General features: G+C 49.2%; 1 protein-coding gene across 7 annotated transcripts in view; it reads left to right on the top strand.

Moving 5' to 3' along the window:
• UBE2F (ubiquitin conjugating enzyme E2 F (putative)) overlaps positions 1-19,806 on the top strand; it is a 54,044-nt gene that overhangs the window by 24,078 nt on the left and 10,160 nt on the right. For 4 of the 7 annotated variants that reach the window (XM_058699710.1, XM_058699698.1, XM_058699681.1 and 1 more), the window contains 2 exons: positions 10,693-10,760; positions 17,169-17,239. In XM_058699710.1, coding sequence (XP_058555693.1) covers positions 10,693-10,760; positions 17,169-17,239 — 139 coding nt within the window. Of the gene's footprint in view, positions 1-7,715; positions 10,660-10,692; positions 10,761-12,418; positions 12,459-17,168; positions 17,240-19,806 lie in introns of those variants that run through there. The other 3 variants (XR_009253689.1, XM_058699703.1, XM_058699695.1) reach the window with 3 other exon arrangements.

Here is a 19,806-nt window from a genome sequence, read left to right as displayed (position 1 = left end):
TTTTGTAAATATAGTAAATTCCACTTACTGATTTTTGAATGTTAAACCAACGTTATATTCCTGTGGTAAATGCCACTTGGTTGTTGTATGTTATCTGTTTTTTGTTTTTTACATTGCTGGATTAAATTTGTTAATATTTTGATACAGAATTTTATGTCAATATTCATGAGGAATGTTGGTTTGCAGTTTTCTTTTGTGATTTTTTTTTTTTTTTTTTTGGTCTGGTTTTGGCATCAGCAATGCTAGCCTAGTAGAATAACTGAAGAAGTGTTCCCTCTTGTTTTCTGAGAGCTTGCATAGGATTGGTATTATTTATTCCTTAAATATTTGACAGAATTCCACATTTAAGTCGTCTGGACTTAAGAGTTTTCTTTCTGGAAAGTTTTTACTTGTGAATCCAAAAATAGACACAGGGTTATTCATCTACTGTGTTTGTTAAGTCAGCTTTAGTGATTTTTTTCCTTCTAAGGAATTTGTCTTTTTCACCTAAAGAATTATTGATCTAAAAGTTGTTCAGAATATTCTCTTACTCTACTGTTGTATGTAAGATCTGTACTGATGTCCCCTTTTTCATTCCTGATATTGGTAATATCGGTCTTCTTTTTTTTTCTTGATCATGTTAGCTTGAGGTTTATCCAGTTGATGTTTGCAAAGAACTCATTTTTGTTTTTCTCAGTTGTTTGTCCGTTTCATTGATTTCTGCTCTTATCTTTATTATTTCCTTCCTTTTATAGTGAGTTTAATTTGCTTTTCTTTTTCTGCCTAAGGTGGAAACTTAGATCGTTGATTAAAAAAATTTTTTATACAGTATTGGTTGAGGTGTAGGTTACATTCTTAACATAATATTTTTGGGTGTCAGCCACGTTGTTATTAATCAGTATTGTATCTTTTTTTGATGAGTTGTATTTTATCTTGTGAGTGTATACCAGTTTATCTGTTCACCAGTTGATAAGCCTTTGTGTCGTTTCCACTTTGGACCTATTATGCGTGAAGCTGCTGTCAAACCTTCTCATGTAGGTCTTTGCCAGCATGTTTTTATTCCCCCTGGTGACGGAATTACTGGATTATGTGCTCAGAGTAAATTCACTTTATTAGACACTGCTATCTTGTTTTCCAAAGTGTAAGTACTGTTTTTCAGTCCTGCTAGCAGTGAATGAGAATTCCGGTTCCCTCATAGTCTTGCGGACATCTTGGCAGTCTTTTCAATTTCAGCCATTATCGTGGGTGTGTGTCTCCTTGTGACCTTTATTTGCATCCTTTCCTGTGTTTGTTTGCTGTTTGTGTATCTTCTTTGTTGAAGTGTCTATTCAAATATTTTTCCCATTTATAAATTGGATTGCTTGTCCTCTTATCGAGTTGTAAGGTTTATATAACTGGATATAAGTTCTTTATTAAATATGTGGGGGGTTTTAACATAATAACATTTTTTTTATTAGTGTTACATTTATATAAATTCTGATTAGGGAATTCTATAGCTGCATTGTAAATCTTGTGTATTACTATGTATGTTCACCTAAATTTGTTTCTAAATGTATTAATTGTTAGATTCGTGTTTACTTAATTTGAACATTTAATTTATAAATACACCCTAATTGGTACATGACAATAAAAGTGTAGCTTACATTAAGTCATAAAATTTTAACAGATTTATCTGTTAGCCGTATTAATGTCTGGTTAGTGGTGCATTCTTAGCTTTGTTTCAGAACTTTGGACTTAGAAAAGTTTCTAAATGTGAAATAAAGTAAGATCCCAATTTCTGAAAAAAGAAATATGTTTGGTTAGCCTGAAAGATGGGTTTGTTTCCACTCGTGAACATTTTGGAACATTTCAGCAATCATGGAGATTTAAACACATATGGACATAGAGCACAACACTGATGCAGGCCTTGGCTTGACCTGCTCTGCAGTCTTATAGAACTTTAGGTGGTGGTCACAGCTACTATGTCAAGGTTTCAGACCCGGAGCATGTACTCCCTGGTTCTCTCTAGTTGGATTTTTAATTTTAATATGGAGATAACCATTATGAGGGACAGATTGGAAGAGGAACAGACTTTTTCCTAGCGAAGTCTTTTTTTTGCAATAACCCTAGAAATACAGGTGGCAGTTCTTCTCTTTACATGTAAGAGAAATGTGATGTGAGCTCTTAAGACTGTCAGTTTTCTGTCCTAGCATCAGCTAATCTTTGTTAGGAGAACATTCGCTGCTCTTTTCTTGGCTCCTTCCAAGAGCTCTGTTGACATGATGCTTCCTTGCGTACCATCACACTGAGTAAGTGACTTGTCTGATAAAACTCTGTTCTTATAGTAGCTTATGCCCCCTGCCTTTCACATGACTCCGAGGCACATTTCTTTCCTGGGACGCTCAAGTTCCCTGGAGTGACTGTGAAGTTAAAATATCTGATTTCCCGTTTTTAAAACTGCTCATTACCATGCTTAAAACCTATTGTGATGGTCAGTAGTAAAAACATATATAATGTGTATAAAGCTGTTTAGATGTTGAACTTTTTGGCATTGTAAAAATTGCCAGCACACTTGGTTTCCTGACCCACCACTTAGTGCCTTTTATGTGGCATAGGCTTTTTCTTTATCTTTTGCAGAAATCATGTTTAGTGAGGTCTAATTGACGGACAGTTCACTGTTCTGGGGTGTCCCCTGCATTTTGACAGTGTGTCACCGTCAGTATAATCGAGATAGAGAATGTTTCCGTCACCTCAAAAAGGTCCCCCAGCCTCTGGCGGACATTGTTCCTGCCGTTGTGCCTTTTCCAGAATGCCATGTAAATGGACCAAAACAGCATGGAGCATTTTGTCTGTGGCTGTTCTCATTTAGCACAGTGCTTTCGAGATGCATCCATTTGGTTGTGTGTGTTATCATTTCCATTGGCCATCACTGAATCGGAAGATGGGGCAAGAGCCACCAGAAAGGAACGCAGCAGCCCTGCCCGCTGTCTGATCGTAGCCCCATGCTGCCTGTTTTGGACTTCTGATCTACCAAAGATAGTAAATTTGTGTTGTTTAAGCCACTGAGCTCGTGGTGATGAATTCTAGTAACAATTCTGACCAGTACAAATAGCTGTGCTTTCTGTGTCCTAGAGATCGAAGAAATACAGATATATCGTGTTTGTTTTTTTTTTTTTTCAAGTATTTTTTAGCTTTACGTTTCACAGTTTGGTCTGTGACTTAGTTCTTTTTTTATGTGGGGCAAGAGAAGGATCTGGTTTCCCCTCCCCCCGCCATCCCTCCAGAGCGAAGGGGGAAGTGCTCCCTTCTGTTTCCTGGGACTGTGGATGAAGAGTTAGTATCAGTTCTGCACGCAGTGGTAGAATCTGCCAGGGAAGCTGCCTAGCTCTGGAAGGTTGCGTTTTGTTTTTGTGGTAGCATTTTGAGGATGAATACACTTTCTCTAGTTGGTGTCTGTCTTAAGGTTGTCCACATTTTCAAGTTTAGTGGTATAATGTTGTTCTTAATATCTTGTCCTATAAAGTTCTGTCGAGTCTCCTTTAACTCCTATTAGTGAAAGTGTGTTTTCTTTTTTTCTTGATCAGGCTAGCTGGAGGATTATCGATTTTATCAGTCTCTGCAAAGAACCAGCTTTTGGGTTTATTGATTTTCCTCTACTATCTTTTGTTGTCTGATCCTATCTTTATTACCTTCCTTCAGCTTGTTTTCAGCTTAATTTGGCTCTTTTTCCCCCAGTTCTTCAGGTGGAGGCTTAGACAGATAGTAGGATATTTCCATTTCCCTACCCAGCCTTCCTTTTACAGTTGTCCTGTCTCCTTTATGTACTCTGTGACCCAGCCTTACATATCCTGTTTTCTTTTATCTGTTTCCCAGCGTAGTCACCGCTCCTTCCTTAGGTCTGAATTTCCATCTGTTACTTTTCCTTCTGCCTGAAGAACATCCTGGATGTTCTGGATTTGTATGTAGTACAGCCCCCCGGTGACGAGTTCATTATTGTAGAGACCTCATTCTGCTGCCTCCTGACTTGTATTCTTTCTTATAAGTAGTCAGTGCTCATTCTTTGTTCCGCTTTATGTGTGCATTTTAGTCTCTGGTTGCTTTTAAGACCGTCTCTTTATCACGTTTTTAGCAGTCTGTCTGTGATGTTCTTTGATGTGATTATTGACCTTACCTGGGCTTACTGAGCTTTCTGGATCTGTAGCTTTGGTTTTTGTGAAACTCACAAATAATTTGACCAGCATTTCTTTAAATATTTTTTCTCTAACTCCTGCCTGGGACCCCAATGGTCTATATTAATATCTCTTACATATATATTACCTCCACACGTAAATTAGCCTCCATCGGGTCCCAAGGTGCTCACTTTTCTTTAGCAGCTGACTTAGTGTTTTCTGCAGCTCCCGCGTGGCTCCCGACCCCATGTCACCGCCAAGTACCCGCCCACCTCCCCGGCTCGGCCCCACAGAGGGCTCGTGGCAGTCCTGGCTGCGGCCCTGTGCCCAGTCCACCCTCCTCGTGGACACTGCCTCTTTGTCTTCCCCGCCCCCACCTGCCCTCAGATCCCAGGGAGACAGCCTGGCCGGAAATGGCTCTGCCACCTGCTAGCTGTGGGGCTATGGCCAGGACCGTTTCTTCCTGCACGGGCCTCAGTTTCTTCTCCGAAGGGGTGATGATGTGCCTGTCCCACTGCAGTGGTGGAGACAGGGTGAGCGAATAGGTGCATGAGCCCAGGTGACCGTGTGCGGTGCGTGCTCCGCGTGTCGGTGTGCTTAGGGTTGTGGTTGTCATCCCGATTTTGAGGGTGTACCTAACGGCACATCCCCCAAGCCTCCCCTGAACAGTCCAGCCCACAGCAGCCTCCCCTGAGATGAGCCGGCTTCACGCGCGCTGCGTCTCACGGTCCGACCGCGGATGTGTCTTCAGGTACTTCCGCGTTGGCCTGGGCACGCTGGGCGCCATCCCAGGCGTGAGGCAGATCCCGCCCTGGGCCACTGTTCGCGAGGCCCTCCGGCCCACAGTGCCTTTTACGTATTTGAAGGGCTGTGAAAAAGCCAACAAAACAGGATATGCGACAGAGACCTGTGTCCCAAGGCCTGAAGCGTACTTACCGTCTGGCTTTTTACAGAAGGAGTTTGCCGACCCCAGTCTACAAGCTCATCTTGGCAAGGACGCTGTTTTTGCTGACTTTTAAGTTTGAAATTTACATAATTTCCAGTGTGTTGTAAATATTGACATTTAAAGATAAAAGTATTATATTGCTCTTTAAAGTGTTTCCAGTAGAATCTAAATAGCATGGATACGCCCACCATCATGCCTTTTTGTAGAAATATGAACAAGCTCTAGTTCAGTGGTTGGAAAATGCTCGTTGCTGCCTTTTCTCCTCTCACTCATAGTTTTCTTCCACTCATCCTATAGGATTGTATCCTAATGTGAACATTTTTCTGCCAAGTACTTTGTCACCTTGTCCTACTACTCTGTAAATACACGCGCGCGCACTCACACACATCTATATGTATGTGTCTAAGTTATTTAAAAAGTTTTTCTAACCGGAAGACTCTTCGGTCTCAAGCATTTTGTTCTGAACAGTTGTTAGTCATTGTTTTCACCAACTCCTGGTTCCTGCTTCTCCTCCTCGGTGCTGGCTGCCCCTCCTGTCTCCTCTCCCAGACCCCTCTAGGTGTGGGGGCCCCGAAGGCTTTGTCCCGTCCTCGGACCTTCATAGCTCATGAAATGTGAGTGCTTCCGTATACTGAACAGCTCCCACCCTGCCCTCATCCAGCCCCGACCTCCCCCACACTCCAGAATCGTGTGCTGGCGATCAACACCTCTGTTTGAATGTTGACGGGAAATCTCAGATCGACGTGTCCGAGGTTGAACTTGGTGCGGTGATGGCCCTTGCAGCCTGTTTATCTTCCCAATGGCAACTCTGCCCTTTGCGTTGCGGGGTCAGAGACCTTAGCTCTTCTTTAACCCCTCTCTTCGCCACTCCCCACCCTCATCTGTCAGCAGATCCTGGTGGTGTTCCCATCGGAATCTTTCCAAGGTCCTAACCAGCATGATCTCTCAACCGGGGTTGTTGTAACAGGTCGCCTCCACAGGGCCTGCAGCCCAGCCCTCCTCTGCTCAGACCCCTCTCCGGGCTCCCCGCCTGGCTCTGCATAAAAGCCAGCACTCTTACTGTGGTCTCCTTGGCCTCCGCTCCTCCTCTCCCCTGCCTCGCCTCTGGCTGCTGGAGTGCTCTCTGAACATACCCGCTGTTTTCATGGGCCTCACCCGGCTCCCCCGCCTGGAGTGTTCTTCACCCCGATGGCCTCCGTTTTCAGGCCTTTGCTCTCTCCGACCACCCTGTGTAAAATTTCAACTCCTCCCTTGGCTCCTTCACCTTCTTCCGCCAGAACGTGCGCTGGTACTGGTGGGAAGGTCTCTTGCTGATGTGTCACCAGGGCCCAGAACAAGGTCTGGCACGTCATGAGCTCTCATCAGATATTTGCTGAATGAATGACTTTAAACAGGATGTTGTAAGCTTTGATGGTTATTAAACATAAAATAGCGTTTCATCTGAAACGGATCTGAGAATGATGGAGTTACCGTTAGCATTTTTCTCTGATTTGGTTGATGAGTTTGTAAATGACTGTTCCTTTATGCTACAGAGAAGGAGTGCCAGTTTTCTTCCTTCATTTTCTTTTTATAGATGTAGACACTGAAGACTGCCTGATGAGAGAGGCATGGAAGGTGTTTTGTCACAGCTATGACATTCCATCCTTGGACTTCAGAATCATATATTTTCTTGATCTTGCTGCTGACTGTTAGATCAGGTTCCTCCCTCCATTTTGTTGAAAGCAGAGAATTGGAACCCATCTGACTTGGAAAAGACTTTCTGAACACAGACATCAGAGCCCCTTAGCATCACAGTTTCTGAGGCGTTCATAAAAGCTACTTTCCCAAGACCTGTCAGCTGACCATTAATCATACCTGTCTTCACTTGGAAGCATCTTGTTTTATCTGAGATTCTCAGGAAGAGTTGAGAACTTTGAGATATTATTGGTTTTGTCGTACCCTTACCGATGTAAAAACTTAATGCTTTGTACTTCCTCAAAAGCTGGAAGCTGCAGGTTTAGCTCATTCAATGAGTAAGAAATATCTCTCCAATGCTTTAGTAGGCAGAGCCAGTTCTGATTGTCAGCTCAGTCAGCAGTCAGACTCACTCTCTCTTGGGAGAAGTGTTACTTATTTCTAGGATGTGCCATCCGCCGCCTCACTTCCGAGTTTAATTGTTGGCCGGCCGTTAGGTGAGGCTTGGACCCAGTCACCTGGGCAGAAGAAGGTGCCATATGCCTGTGGCTTATTGATTCCCTGTTTGCTTGCTTCTCACAGTGATCATGTGTTCTTTTACAGTCCTCTAGGGATTGAATTCACTAAATGAAAACTCTTTAAATTTTTTGTTTTTATTTATTTTTGAGAGAGAGACAGAGGGTGAGCAGGAGAGGGGCAGAGAGAGAGGGAGACACAGAATCCCAAGCAGGCTCCAGGCTCTGAGCTGTCAGCACAGAGCCCGAAGTGGGGCTCGAAGTCACGAACCGTGAGATCATGACCTGAGCCGAAGTTGGATACCCAACTGACTGAGCCACCCAGGTGCCCCAAAGCCTCTAAGTGAAATTTTAATCCTTGCTGCCATCAGACTCCACAAGATGTCTGAATTCAAGACATTCCAATATGAACTGGGATGTCTTCTTTATAACACCATACTTTGCCCTTAACAGAACTGGGTGTCAGATGGGGAAAGCACAACCCTGCCATGTGCCTCCATCCTGTGACCTTTGTCCACTGGGATGTTTGTGCCTTGGGGCAGTGCATCATGGTAAGAAGAGAGCTGAGAAGCCAACCTTCTGCTTCTAGTGGGGACAGCTATGAGAAGGGAGAGGGAAGGAGTGGCCGGTGGGAGTCTGACCTCGTGAGACTGTCAGGCAGCTTTCTTTTAGGGAATGCACCCGGACACTGGCCACCTAGAAGTGGATTCTCCTGGAGCTGTTTGTGCCCACAGACCCCTTGGCCAGTCTCCTCCCAGGAATACCCCTAACCTGGCTGAAAGTCAGTGGCATATGGTTCCTCTCCTTGTAACCCTGAGGGGCGGGGATAGGCTGGCCCAGTGAGCTGGATGCCAGGAACTTTCCTGCTGTGTTTCACTGTTGTACTTGAACTGTTGTCCCAGTTATCTGAGAAGCAGGAGGTTTTCAGTCGCGGCAGCCTCACACAGTGATGCAGTGGGCCGTCCCAGACTTGGATGTGGCACACGCTGGGTTACGGACGCTGTACACGAACCCTGTGCCTGCTGGTCCAGAGCTGCGCGGCCTTTCTCAGTCTCCACCCTGCAAGGCGCCAGCTTGGGAGCCGGACCCGGGAGGTGGGTCAGCAAGAAGTCTTCACTGGGGCCTTCGCTGAGAAAATCACAGGAAATAAGAGTTGCTCTTAAGTGTGTTTCCTCTCCGTACAGTCTGCTTGCTCCCCAGCTGCTTTTTAAGTAGGACATGGCGTTTCTATGCAAATTCAATAAATAAATAGAGTGGCTCGGGTCCCAAAGCTGTGTATGTCCTTAGACGAGGAGACAAGGAGTGCTGCCTCAGCAGCAGATCGTTCTCCTGACACAGACAAAAACTAGAACTCTCCGCTTCCTGTGTGTCTTCAACCAGTTCAGAGATGATAAATTGTAGTAATTATTAAATGAGGGCTTGGCTAGGACAGAGGAGTATGGTAAAATCGAACCCCCATTAGACCAAATCACAGCTTCTCTGGAACTGGTTGGCAGCCTTGTCGAAACTACATGATCGTGAAGTGGAAGGCCAACTAGAGAAAAACCGCAGTGTGGCAGGATGCGGTGACTGGAGCACAGCCCGGAGGAGCGAGAACAGGCGAGAGCAGACGCGGCGCTGCACCGGGAGCTGGGGCGACAGCACGCACAGCGCCCGCCGCACCGCGTGCAGAGCCCAGCGCCAGATCCCCCTGCCGCGGGGGCGCCCGGTGACACAGGAGCCTCGCCGGGGCAGAGCCCCCGGTGGGCGTGGCTGTGCTCTCATGACTTCAGACCTGCGATGCCCTTGTTTGCAGAGTTCTTGTATCTGGAGGGAAAATTTTTCCCCCAAAACAGCCTTTTCTAAAGACTCTCGGTGCTGTCAGTCACTGATCCAGGGGTGCCAGTGAGGGCTAGAAATAGCCGCATCGGATGAGTGGGGAAGGGTAGAATAATCTAGGCCGCATGACGGTCGAGGCCAGCCGTGAGGAAGAACATGCTGCCTCGTTCCCGTGAGTGAGTGGGCTGCGGAGTACATGAAACCGTAAGATCGCTGTGAGAAAGTAGGGAGATGAGATGTTTCTGTCATCTGGGTTGGGAAAGATCTTTGTGAGCACAGGACCAAAGACACACCGCAGGAAGACTGGCTTCAGGGCAAGAACTAGTTGAACCACACAATCAGTGATAAACCAGCAGACTAAGAAACACTGTAGCAAATACGAAAGGCAGAGGTTGATCTTCCTAAGAGCTTTTCTATATTGGTAGTTAAAAGATGAATACTTGGGTGATAAAAGGACAGTTAAAGAACATCAGTCATTCGGTTCTTGCTTTAAAAATGACCCATAATATGAAATAAATTTCAGCCTCCCTGCTTTTCAGATGAATGTAAAACAGAAATACGGTCTTTCTCCTCTGTCACACTGGCAAAGAATGAAAACATTGGGGTCTGTAGATGTTGACACAGTCTCGGAAAATTGTGTTGTAGTGATGATTTGTTTGACACTAACAACTCTGTATTAAATATTTATTTTATGTAAGCAGCTGAGGGAAGCAATAATATGTAGTATTGTTGATTTGTTCACAGTGATAAATATTTGGGGGAAAGTTGAACTTTCTTATTAAAGATGGTGTTAATTTTGCCAGACTGTGAAGTTCAGAGTAACTGAAAACCCCGGTGCATTTCCAGCTTGGAGCACAGGCGTGAGCGCCCTCTGCTGGCAGCAGCACGAGTAGCGCCCACAATTCATCCGCAGGCCAGGCTCGCCTGGGGTGGGTGGACTCTTAGCAGAGGCAGAGGCGGCTGGCGCAGTTGCGACTGTGCTGTGGGGTCTGTGACCTGGTGCCACCCTGCCTCCACACGTCCTCCTGCATGCCCACCGGTGCCCTCCAGCCCCGTTCCAGGGGGCGCGCTCTGTTCAGAAGGCTGCACCGAGCACTCAGCCAGTCGGCTCGCAAGTGTTGACTGTGCACGCTCACTGGGGCAGGGGCTGTGTGCTTCACTGCCTGTCCCCAGGGCCTGGAGCACCCCTCGGACCTGACACTCTCATGGGGCAGCCAGCCGCAAAGAGATGACCTTGCAGCTTACCCAGGATGGTTACCTGTCATGAGATGTGTTTGAAGGGGGCACACGGGCGCTGTGATGCGGAGTGGGACGGGGCCGAGGTGAGAACAGGGCTACCCGGGCCGGCTCTGGGCGGCTGAGGGATGCCAGCGCCTCCCCTGAGCGCACATGGCCGGCGAGGAGACGGACAGCAGGCAGGGTCGCGGGGAGCCGATTTCAGTTCATCATCAGGGCAGGGGCAGGATTTGGGGACGTAAGGAAGGAATCCTGCAGTCTTGTTTTTTAACTCTTAATTCTCTGTTTTTGCCGTATCCTAACATAGTGTTTGCTTTCTGTTAACTTTTTTTTTTTAATTTAAAGGATTTTTTGTTTTGTTTTGTGTTTTTGATAGATGAGGGTTACTACCAGGGTGGAAAATTTCAGTTTGAAACTGAAGTTCCTGATGCGTACAACATGGTGGTGAGTAGCCTGCGTTTGAGCCGTTGTTTCCCCTTCGCGTGGCTGGGTGGCTGTCCCGGGGCCCAGCACACCCCCACTGCATCGGGTCCCCCCAGTCCTGGGACCGAGTACAAAATGGCCAATATTTGTGGTTGGTGTTACTCGTCAGCAGGATGTAGAGCCTCGGGAGGGAGATTCCTTTCTCAACAAGTACTTGTGACTACTGTGTGCCAGGCGGCCTGCACTGGGACCTCCGCTCTGCCTAGGCTGGCACCTTCCCTGGGAGCGGCCTGTATGGTTCATGTAAATCCTATCTGTTACATTCTAGCACTGAAGAGGTAGGCATTTTATTTAAAACCGTGGTTCTGTTTACGGTATGGCACCAAAACCCTCGAAGTGTAGAAAACATGTACTTAAAAATTTTAGAGGGGTGCCTGGGTGGCGCAGTCGGTTAAGCGTCCGACTTCAGCCAGGTCACGATCTCGCGGTCCGTGAGTTCGAGCCCCGCGTCAGGCTCTGGGCCGATGGCTCGGAGCCTGGAGCCTGTTTCCGATTCTGTGTCTCCCTCTCTCTCTGCCCCTCCCCCGGTCATGCTCTGTCTCTCTCTGTCCCAAAAATAAATAAAAAGCGTTGGAAAAAAAAAAATTAAAAAAAAAAAAATTTTAGAAAAGAAGAATGCCTTATAGGTTTAAACCATAATTTATACCCATAGCTACACGTTAATCTCTCAAAGACCCACCCTAGGTAATATTCACACCAAATACTGTCACATCCTATCTTTATCAGTTAGGAAGGTGAGACAAAGTACAGAGTTACCATAGCATGAGAAAAGCAGTGAGTAGCAGACAACAGAGCTATCGAGCAGGGACAGGAAGCTAATTTACGTGAATTCAGAGAAGGAAAGGAGAGGGTCATTTTGAGAAAGTGGTCAGGCCATTTGAGCTTTAAGGAGAAACAGGATTGGGCTTGTCCCGACTTGGGTTGGCCCATAACCAGGGGAGGGTGGTGTGGAGGTGACGTCGAAATTTCTGGAACTGTGTCAACAGGTACAGAAATGAGAATTGGCAGCCTGCGTGCGGTGGATCGGCCAAGTCGACTTGAAGGAAGAATCAGGGTTGGGGAGTAGTGGGGAGGAATGAGAAACTCAGATCTGAGGGTTGGTGAGCATTTTCACTTTGGCCTGAGAAACTAGTGACAGTTGGGAACAAGTTCACAATTTTGTATTTCTATCTATGTGTGTGTAAACATCCCCCTGATGCTTCCTAGCCCTCTCTAGGCTTATCAAATAGGAAAGAAAAATCCGCTGGTAAAATTAAGCCCCTTGTTAACCTGAGGCTGCGGATACGGGGGACACCACGTGTCCGGTCACTTTACCTGCAGTGACTCCGTGTTGTCTGAGAAGTGGAGTTAGGCTCCCCTGCCCTGGGCCCTGGGCCCTGGCCCCACCAATGGGGTGCAGTTCAGGGGCTGTCACACTTGTTTGTGTGAAGCCAAACCTTTACCTTTACGGGGCTACGACATTAAAATTTCTTTCTGAACGTAGCTTATGAGGATGGGGTAGAGTTGGCAGTAAGGGAAAAAATTAATTTTGAAGCAAAGACAGGAAAATATGCATTTCAGGTCTTTGTCCACGCATCCATCCAGCTACCTACCGACTTTCCATATTTCCCTAATCACAGACCGAGGAGTCTGGCTCCACAGAACCCCGTACTCCCTCAGGTGAGATGTGGCTGGAGAGGTTTGGCTTCAGCACAGATGTTTACAATTCCAGGGGCTATTTTGATGTTTTCTGGAAACAGCCAGGCATACGGTACTTAAAATTCCAGACTTTTCAATTATCTGGACGTACTCTAAGGATTCCTCATCCAAAGAATGTTAAATTCAAGGATGGTAAGTTTGTGACAGTCTTTTTGGAGAGGCAGTGAGTGTTTGAGGAGGGGGGTGGCTTGGGGAGGGCCTTAGCGTGAGCTGGTAGACTTTTCCAACAAGCCTTGCGGGATCTGAGACCCGCTGTTGCGGGTACGTGAGGCACCACTGAGTAGCAGAGCGTCTCGTTCCCGGTGTCAGAAGAGGGCGGAGCATGAGAAGATGCCAAGGAAGGAACCGAGTTTTGTTGAGAGCTTTCATGTGCCAGGTGCCCCCGCTCACTTGTGTCCCTCCCCGGGAGTTCCCTGGGGGACGTTGATAACGCTCATGTTCATGCGTCAGGAAGCTAGGGCCCAGAGGGCTACGGTTGGGAACTTCCCTCGTTAGCTTTGCCAGAATAAACCGTCAGGTGCTGAAGTGGATTCCTGTCCAGGGCTGCCTGGCTACCTAGCGTGTGCCCCTCTCGCCAAACCGGGCGGCCACTCTGTAGTGAGAAAATGTTTGTCATGTTGTCCTGTCCCTGTGTGACTTCTTCCAGAAACGGAGAGAATGGGACACGGAATAAACAAGATAGAAAACCACTGGGCCTTGAGGACGTGTTTTTTTATGTTAATTAGTGATTTATGATGATTTTACATTTTTATATTTAGTTTCTATCTCCTTTGGGAAATTTCTGAATGATCGGCTGGTTGGATTTCATCAGGAATGAAACCAGTGTCCTCAAGCAAGGGGCACGGAGGGGCCAGCCTCTCTGGGTGGACCCAGGCCCTGCCGCTGTTAGGACCTCTCCCCGCCCACAGGCCCCTTTGCCTGTCCCACTGCCTCCTCCAGGCTGAGTCGGTACAGCGGTCCCTGGGGCAGGGGGTGGGGGAGGTGACACCGTCCCCGGGAACCCGAGCGTGGCTGATACAGAGGTACTTGTGTTTACTCTTTTCGTATTGATCTTCGCTTACCTAACTACTCGGTGTCCCTTTCGGCCACACTGGCGGCTCCCCGAAGCGGGGTCTGGAGCACCTTTCTTTCGCTGTATTTCCAGTGCCCGCCACATGGCGCGCACTTGTCCCGCGGGGGGCGCGCTCCGCCCATACGAACCTGCGTGCAGGAGATGAAACCAGCGTGCGAAAATGCGTAGGTTCCGGGCATTTGGGGCAGAGATTGTGAGAGTAAACTGCAGGGACCTGTGCTTCATCTGCATGCGGAGACGGCCAGCCTGGGAGGGCCCCGTGGAGCCGCCTCGCTCATTTGTTCTTATGCCTCTATGTTCTTTGTAAGGACTTTGCTAACACCCCTAACACGGCACCCCTAACGCGGTAACTTTTTTTATTTTAGCATCATAACAAGATGAACATAGGTTTTCATGTCAATTAACATATAATTACATCATCATTAGAACACTTCACTACATGCGTCGTGGTTTTAAGTCAGTCCTTTATTGCTGGTCGCTGGTTGACCAATTGTTGACAGTACGAATCAGACTTTCTGTAGATAGTAAATATTTTAGGCTTTGTGAACCGTTTTTGGTCTCTACCACGTATTCTTTTTTTCCGTCACAAACTATGTGGGGTTTTTTCAAGCGATCTTTTAAAAATGTAGAAACCATACTTAGGTCCCATGCAGAGACAGGCCCGCCTGCACTTGGTTCACCAGGCTGCGGTTCGCTGCCCCCCCCAGCGTGAGCAGCTCTGTCGTGCGTCCCAGACAGCACTTGCTGTACGTCTGCCCCTGCCCGTGGCCTAAGCCGTCAGAGGTAGAATTAAGACCGTGGAGTAATGGATACCGGGTTTGAAGCTCTTCGTCAGCACTATTAAAGCCGCCCCCCCAGAGGTCATGCCGGCAGCCTCCTCACCGTCACTGCCTGGAAATTCCCTTTTTCCTCACAAAGATGGAATGTTTTGATTATTTTCATTTTTGCCATTTTGGGAGGAAATAAACGGTATCTAATTGTCATTTGAGTTTTCGTTTCTTAAATAAGTAGGGTGCTAAATATTTTTTCCTATTTATGAGCTTTTTATGTTCTTTATGAACTGTAATTATGTCCTTAGCCCCTTTTTCCATTGGGATGTTTGTTGTTCTTACAAGAGTTCTTAGCTAGAATTTATATGAAACTTTTTCCCCCAGTTTTCTTGGTTGTACTGTAAGGATTTTTGTTTTTCCTTTGTGTTTTGATGTTGTTCTGTAAAAGTTTGAGGTTTTTGTGCTTCACCACTGTCCTCAAATCTACTTTTGTTTTACAAGTTTTTCTTGTTATGAAATGCTTAAAACAGGCCTTCAGACTCACCAAGGTAACTCATCCGCTTTTTCTTCCAGCACTCAAAAAAAAATGTTTTTAACGTTTATTTTTGAGAGACAGAGCGAGCAAGTGCACGCGCGCGTGTGTGCGAACAGGGGCGGGGCAGAGAGAGAGGGAGACGCAGAGTCCGAAGCAGGCTCCAGGCTCCTAGCCGTCAGCCCAGAGCCCGACGCGGGGCTCGAACCCAGAGACCGTGAGATCGTGACTTGAGCTGAAGTTGGACGCTCAACTGACTGAGCCACCCAGGCGCCCCTCTTCCGGCACTCTTCTAAAGTTCTGTGTCATTTGTGTTCAGTGCATCTGGAATACGAGTCTTAAGTGGGGATCCGACTGGGGTTTTCCAGATAGTTTGACAGATGGATTCTGATGGAAGAATCCCTTTTTCCCCCACTGGTTTGCACTGCAGTAGTGGTCACATGTCAAACTCAGCCTGTGACGGGGCGGGTGGCAATGCCGGCCGGGTAGCAGGTGGAGCTGGGTAATTTCTTGTCTGTCTTGCCTTAGGGGGTCGAGGCAGCAATTTGTGTTTGGAAAGCGTGTGTCAGAATCCGGGTCTGGGGTTCTGATATGCTGTCCGTTATGGGGACCGGGGCTCAGAGGACGACCATCGACGGGGACAGGGGAGGTGTCTGTGCTGGCATCTAACTGTGGAGGGTGTAAAGGGACAAAGGGGGGGGGCAGTTGCAGTCAGATACTTGGAGATCTAGTGAACACTAGGTGAGGTGACAAGAGTGTCGGGGACTCTCTAGACGGGAGGGAGAGCGGGCCTTCGGGTTCCCTCAGATTCATACAGCCCGGAGTGCCAGCCTGCCCACCCCCCCGCCTGCAGGCCTTGCCGGAAACGCACAGCCACAGCATAGTTTCTGTCAAAGGCCTTCCAGTTTACCTGCAGGAAAGCAAATTAGAGCATATTAAGTTGATTGAAACTCACTCTGAACCTAATCCTGTAATCTTTCACCTACATTTGCAGACCTGGATTAAGCCCTTGGGGAGTTTCTTGGTGATGATTTTTCATGTCAGTAGAGAAATTTAGGAGGGTGCTGGAAAGTATGTCTGTTTTGTACAGACACGACGGTGGAACTCTTCAAAGACTGGAAAAACGCAGGAGAGCCTTTGGGCGGTGAAATACTTTGTAGGTTAGTAACAGATAAACACCTGATTACGGAGACTTTACAAAAGAATAGCGTCGTAACCGCACGTGATACACTGGGAAGACGAGACGTCGCCCCCTGTGACAAAGGGCTCCCACCTGAGTGTCTGTGAGGTGACGTGTCTGTGAGACTTGGCGAGGCGACCCTTGCGTGCCTGACCAGCTCCGTCCCGGGGGGACCTGTCTCACGCACGGGAGTGGACACACGCGCTGGTCGAGCCCAGCCTGTGGGACGGGTGGGAGGCAGCCTGTGAATGCCCAGTCATGGGAACTGGCTCGTGAAATGCTAGTATCTGTGCCACGGCAGGCGAGGAACCCCAAAACCATCTGAAACGGTGAGAGATGCCCGTGAAAAAGTAGAGCGCACACGCCCCCGTGCCTCTGAAGAAAAACGCATGTGCCGGAACACAGCTCTGCCTAGAAGAGAGGCTCGAGGTGCGGATCAGATGTGAATGGAGATTATTTCTGGGTGGGATCATCACATATCACAAAAGGAAAGATCTTGCCCTGTGTTTTTGTAGCTTTATTCCTCAAACAAGTCCAGGCTGCTTTACTATGGAGTCACTTTCAAAGAACGGCTTTCTGCAAACACGCCTCCTCATAAGCGAAGTCCACGTGCCTCATTCCCACATACTCCTTTTCCCTCTCTCTCCCTCCCGTGAGTGTAAAGCGGACTAAGACGTGGGTGTGGGACAGCGTACGTGCAGTAGTATCTTCAGAAACACCTGCACGGGGACCCCGCTACCACCGAAGGAGCGGTGACCGCAGCCACAGCTTAGCACGCAGCGCCCCCGTGTGAACTGGGCCGGTGGCACAGCGTGGGCTCGTCCGCAGCCCCTGCAGGGGGGGCGAGGGGGGGCCGAGGCCCAGCCACCAGCACCACGCGCCCGCGGGCCCCGGGACTCGTAGAAGCGTTGTGTTCGGGGTGCGGGCAGGCTTTGTCAGGGAGACTGGCACGTGTGGATGCGGCGTGAAGGCCACTCCCACGCGGGTGACGCGAGCCAGCGTCCAGAGCTGAAGACTGGTTGGCCGCGTAAACAGTGGAACGAGGGCTAGATGGGGTCTGTGGCAGCAGGCATGATTTGGAGAGCCCGTGATCTCTTCCTTTCTCTCTGTGTTGCAGCCTCCCAAAGTGAAATGCCTGACCAGGATCTGGCACCCCAACATCACAGAGACGGGCGACATATGTCTAAGGTGGGTTTCTCTTCTTTCCCGTCTTCTGTGTTTGTGAGCACTGGGCGTTCGGACATGTTGTCTCCGCTGAGAGAAGATTTTGAGGCTGGGCTAAGATCAGGGAGGTTTGGGAAACCGCCCTCAGGGCTTTGGGCCGCACTCTCCTGACTGGAGGGCCCCCCACCCCCAGCCTGCCTCTGCCTCCAGCCCCACGTCCTCCTGGGCCCTCTGGTGGCCAAGACCGCTGCCGGTCTCGGTGCAGCCTGTCGCCCGCCCAGGATGCTCCCTCTGGGACTCCTTGCCCTTTCTTCCCCTTCTGAGGTAGCGACAGGCTGCAGTCCCTCCGTGTGGCTGATTTGAGCCAAGAAGGCAACATGTGGTTAGTAAAATCCAGGGGAGGGGGAGGAGTGTAGATGTCCAGTTTAAGAAGACCTGGCCATTTGTACTCAAGATGCCCTCTCTTTACCGAAACAGTCTTGATGTGCATGAGCAGGACGACATCCCAGAACTTCGTGTCACTTGTGGCCTGTGTGTGCCCCTCCCTCCCAGTGGGGGATGATCAGGGATCCGCGATTCCCCACTTCTTAAGGCTCATGTAGAGACCTGGAGAAGGTGTGTGGTTTGTTGTTTGTAAGTAAGTTTAGCACTCGGGCTTTGTCTTGGTGCGTCCTGCCAGTCCCTAGCGGGGGGGAGGGGGGGGGGTCGGTGCAGGGCCTCTGGTGCCAGACCGCCTCACGACGGTGCGGTGTGACTTCAGCAGGTTATGTAACCGTCAGCCATGGCCTGCAGAGGGGGCGTTAGCATTTCCTCTGCTTCCCTCCTGCGATTCAGTCCCCCTTCTCCCTCAACGGTCAGCACCGGCTCCCAGGTCAGCTCGCATGTGGTGACCCCATTCCTGCAGATCAGCCCCCTTTTTTATAGACGGTTAGAAACGCATTTTACAAGAGGCTCCCTTTTTCAAATCTGTCCTTTGAGTATCAACACTTCTAAAATCTGACTTCTCCAGCGTTAGGTTGTACATGGTACCCACTCCAGCCTTGTCCCCCGAGGCCGTTGCCGGGGCTCGCTCTCCGGGGGCTCCGCGCCCTCCTTCTCTGTCCCGTCCCTTCCTCGGTAGCAGTTAAGGCCAGAGCGGGAATTCCTCTCGTCACTTTTGCCGTCTTCTGAGAAATCACGTTCTAGCAAAGTATCAGGAGAGCTCAGCAGATGGCCGCCAGCAACAAACTCCAGAAACCTCAGAGGAAAATCATTGATAGATTTGGCCGCATTCAAATTAAGAATACAGAACACAGAAGTGAGAGGGAAAAGGTCAGCTGTGTCACATCCTTCGTATGTCCGTGGTCTTTACCACTCGGTGTGAGAAAGGTGGACACAGCCACGAGGAAAAACGAGCACCAGCTACAAGCAGTGACTCGTACGAGAGTCACAGGTGGGTGGGTGGGAAGGCTCTGAGGGGTGTTTAGTCTCCGCGGTAACCAGTGAGGCGCCTGGAAACGATGAGGAGCCACTCACCACTCCTCAGACTGTCTGGTACGAAAGCAGATAGCCGGTGGGATGTGAGAGAGGGGGAGACAGCAGGCTGACACATCATCACGGGAGGGTGGTTCTATCTGGGTACTTTTGTTGGTCCTTCAGATCTAAGGTCTCCATTTGACTTACATTTACCCTTGGACTCATCAGCTGCACTTGTAGGGATTTATTTTTGGGAAGTAAGGTACCAGATTTAAGTATAAAGACCTCATCTAGTGAAAAACTAGACCGCGTCCAGCGGTGGCTTAGCCCACAGCTGACTTGTGGCGTCTCCTGAATAAAGAGAAAGACAAGCCTGGCCCACGCCCTCCTGGTCCATAGTGCGTGCCGGGCACCAGCTACCTGGATCCCTCACTCAGCACCACTGACCGGTGCCTGCTGCTCTGGGGGCCTTGTCTGGTACACGGCGGTCCTTCCCTGTCTCTGTGAGTCTTGCTCTGCTCCCACCGGCGGCCCTGCCCTCCTCCTGGCTCAGGGTCAGAGGTGAGAGGTGCCGTGTCTGTGGGATTAGAGGGCCCCGGGCCTGGATTCCAGTGGTTGCACTCGAGACTTTTTCTCCCGGGGTCCAAGCTTCTGGCGTAGTCCCTGGGGCACCGTCTGCTCCCTTGGCCGCTGCCCTCGCTGATGGCCTGTCACCTGAGCTCCTGCAGGATTGCCACCTGCCGAGGCTGGGCTAGAACTTCCAGCGAGCCTGTGCTCCCTCCACAGTGTCACTCTGCCCAGACCCGTGGCTTGCGACCATGGGCGCCGCCTGCCCGATTATGGGCACTCCCCGCTCCCGCCCGTCACTGCCCTTGCTGGGCGCACCTGGCCTCCGGGTTTAGAGCCCTCCTGCTCTGGCTGTGCTGTCGGCGGGGAAGCTCCAGGGTTCTGACTGGTCAGCCAGTTCAGCCGGCTTCGTTCCAGCTCATGGTGGTGTTCTTTGCTTTACGGGGCTTTGCCGGCTGGTGGGAGACAGGCATTAAACAGGTAAACACGTATATGATACGGTCCATAAAAGAGGGATGAGAATCCAGGAAGGATTCTTCCCCCTGCCTCAGTGAAGAAATCTGCCACTG

Source organism: Neofelis nebulosa, chromosome 2, assembly GCF_028018385.1.
Source record: "Neofelis nebulosa isolate mNeoNeb1 chromosome 2, mNeoNeb1.pri, whole genome shotgun sequence".
Classification (NCBI taxonomy): domain Eukaryota; kingdom Metazoa; phylum Chordata; class Mammalia; order Carnivora; family Felidae; genus Neofelis; species Neofelis nebulosa.
Note: the sequence above shows the minus strand (reverse complement) of the source record. Positions and strands in the feature narration are given on the sequence as shown.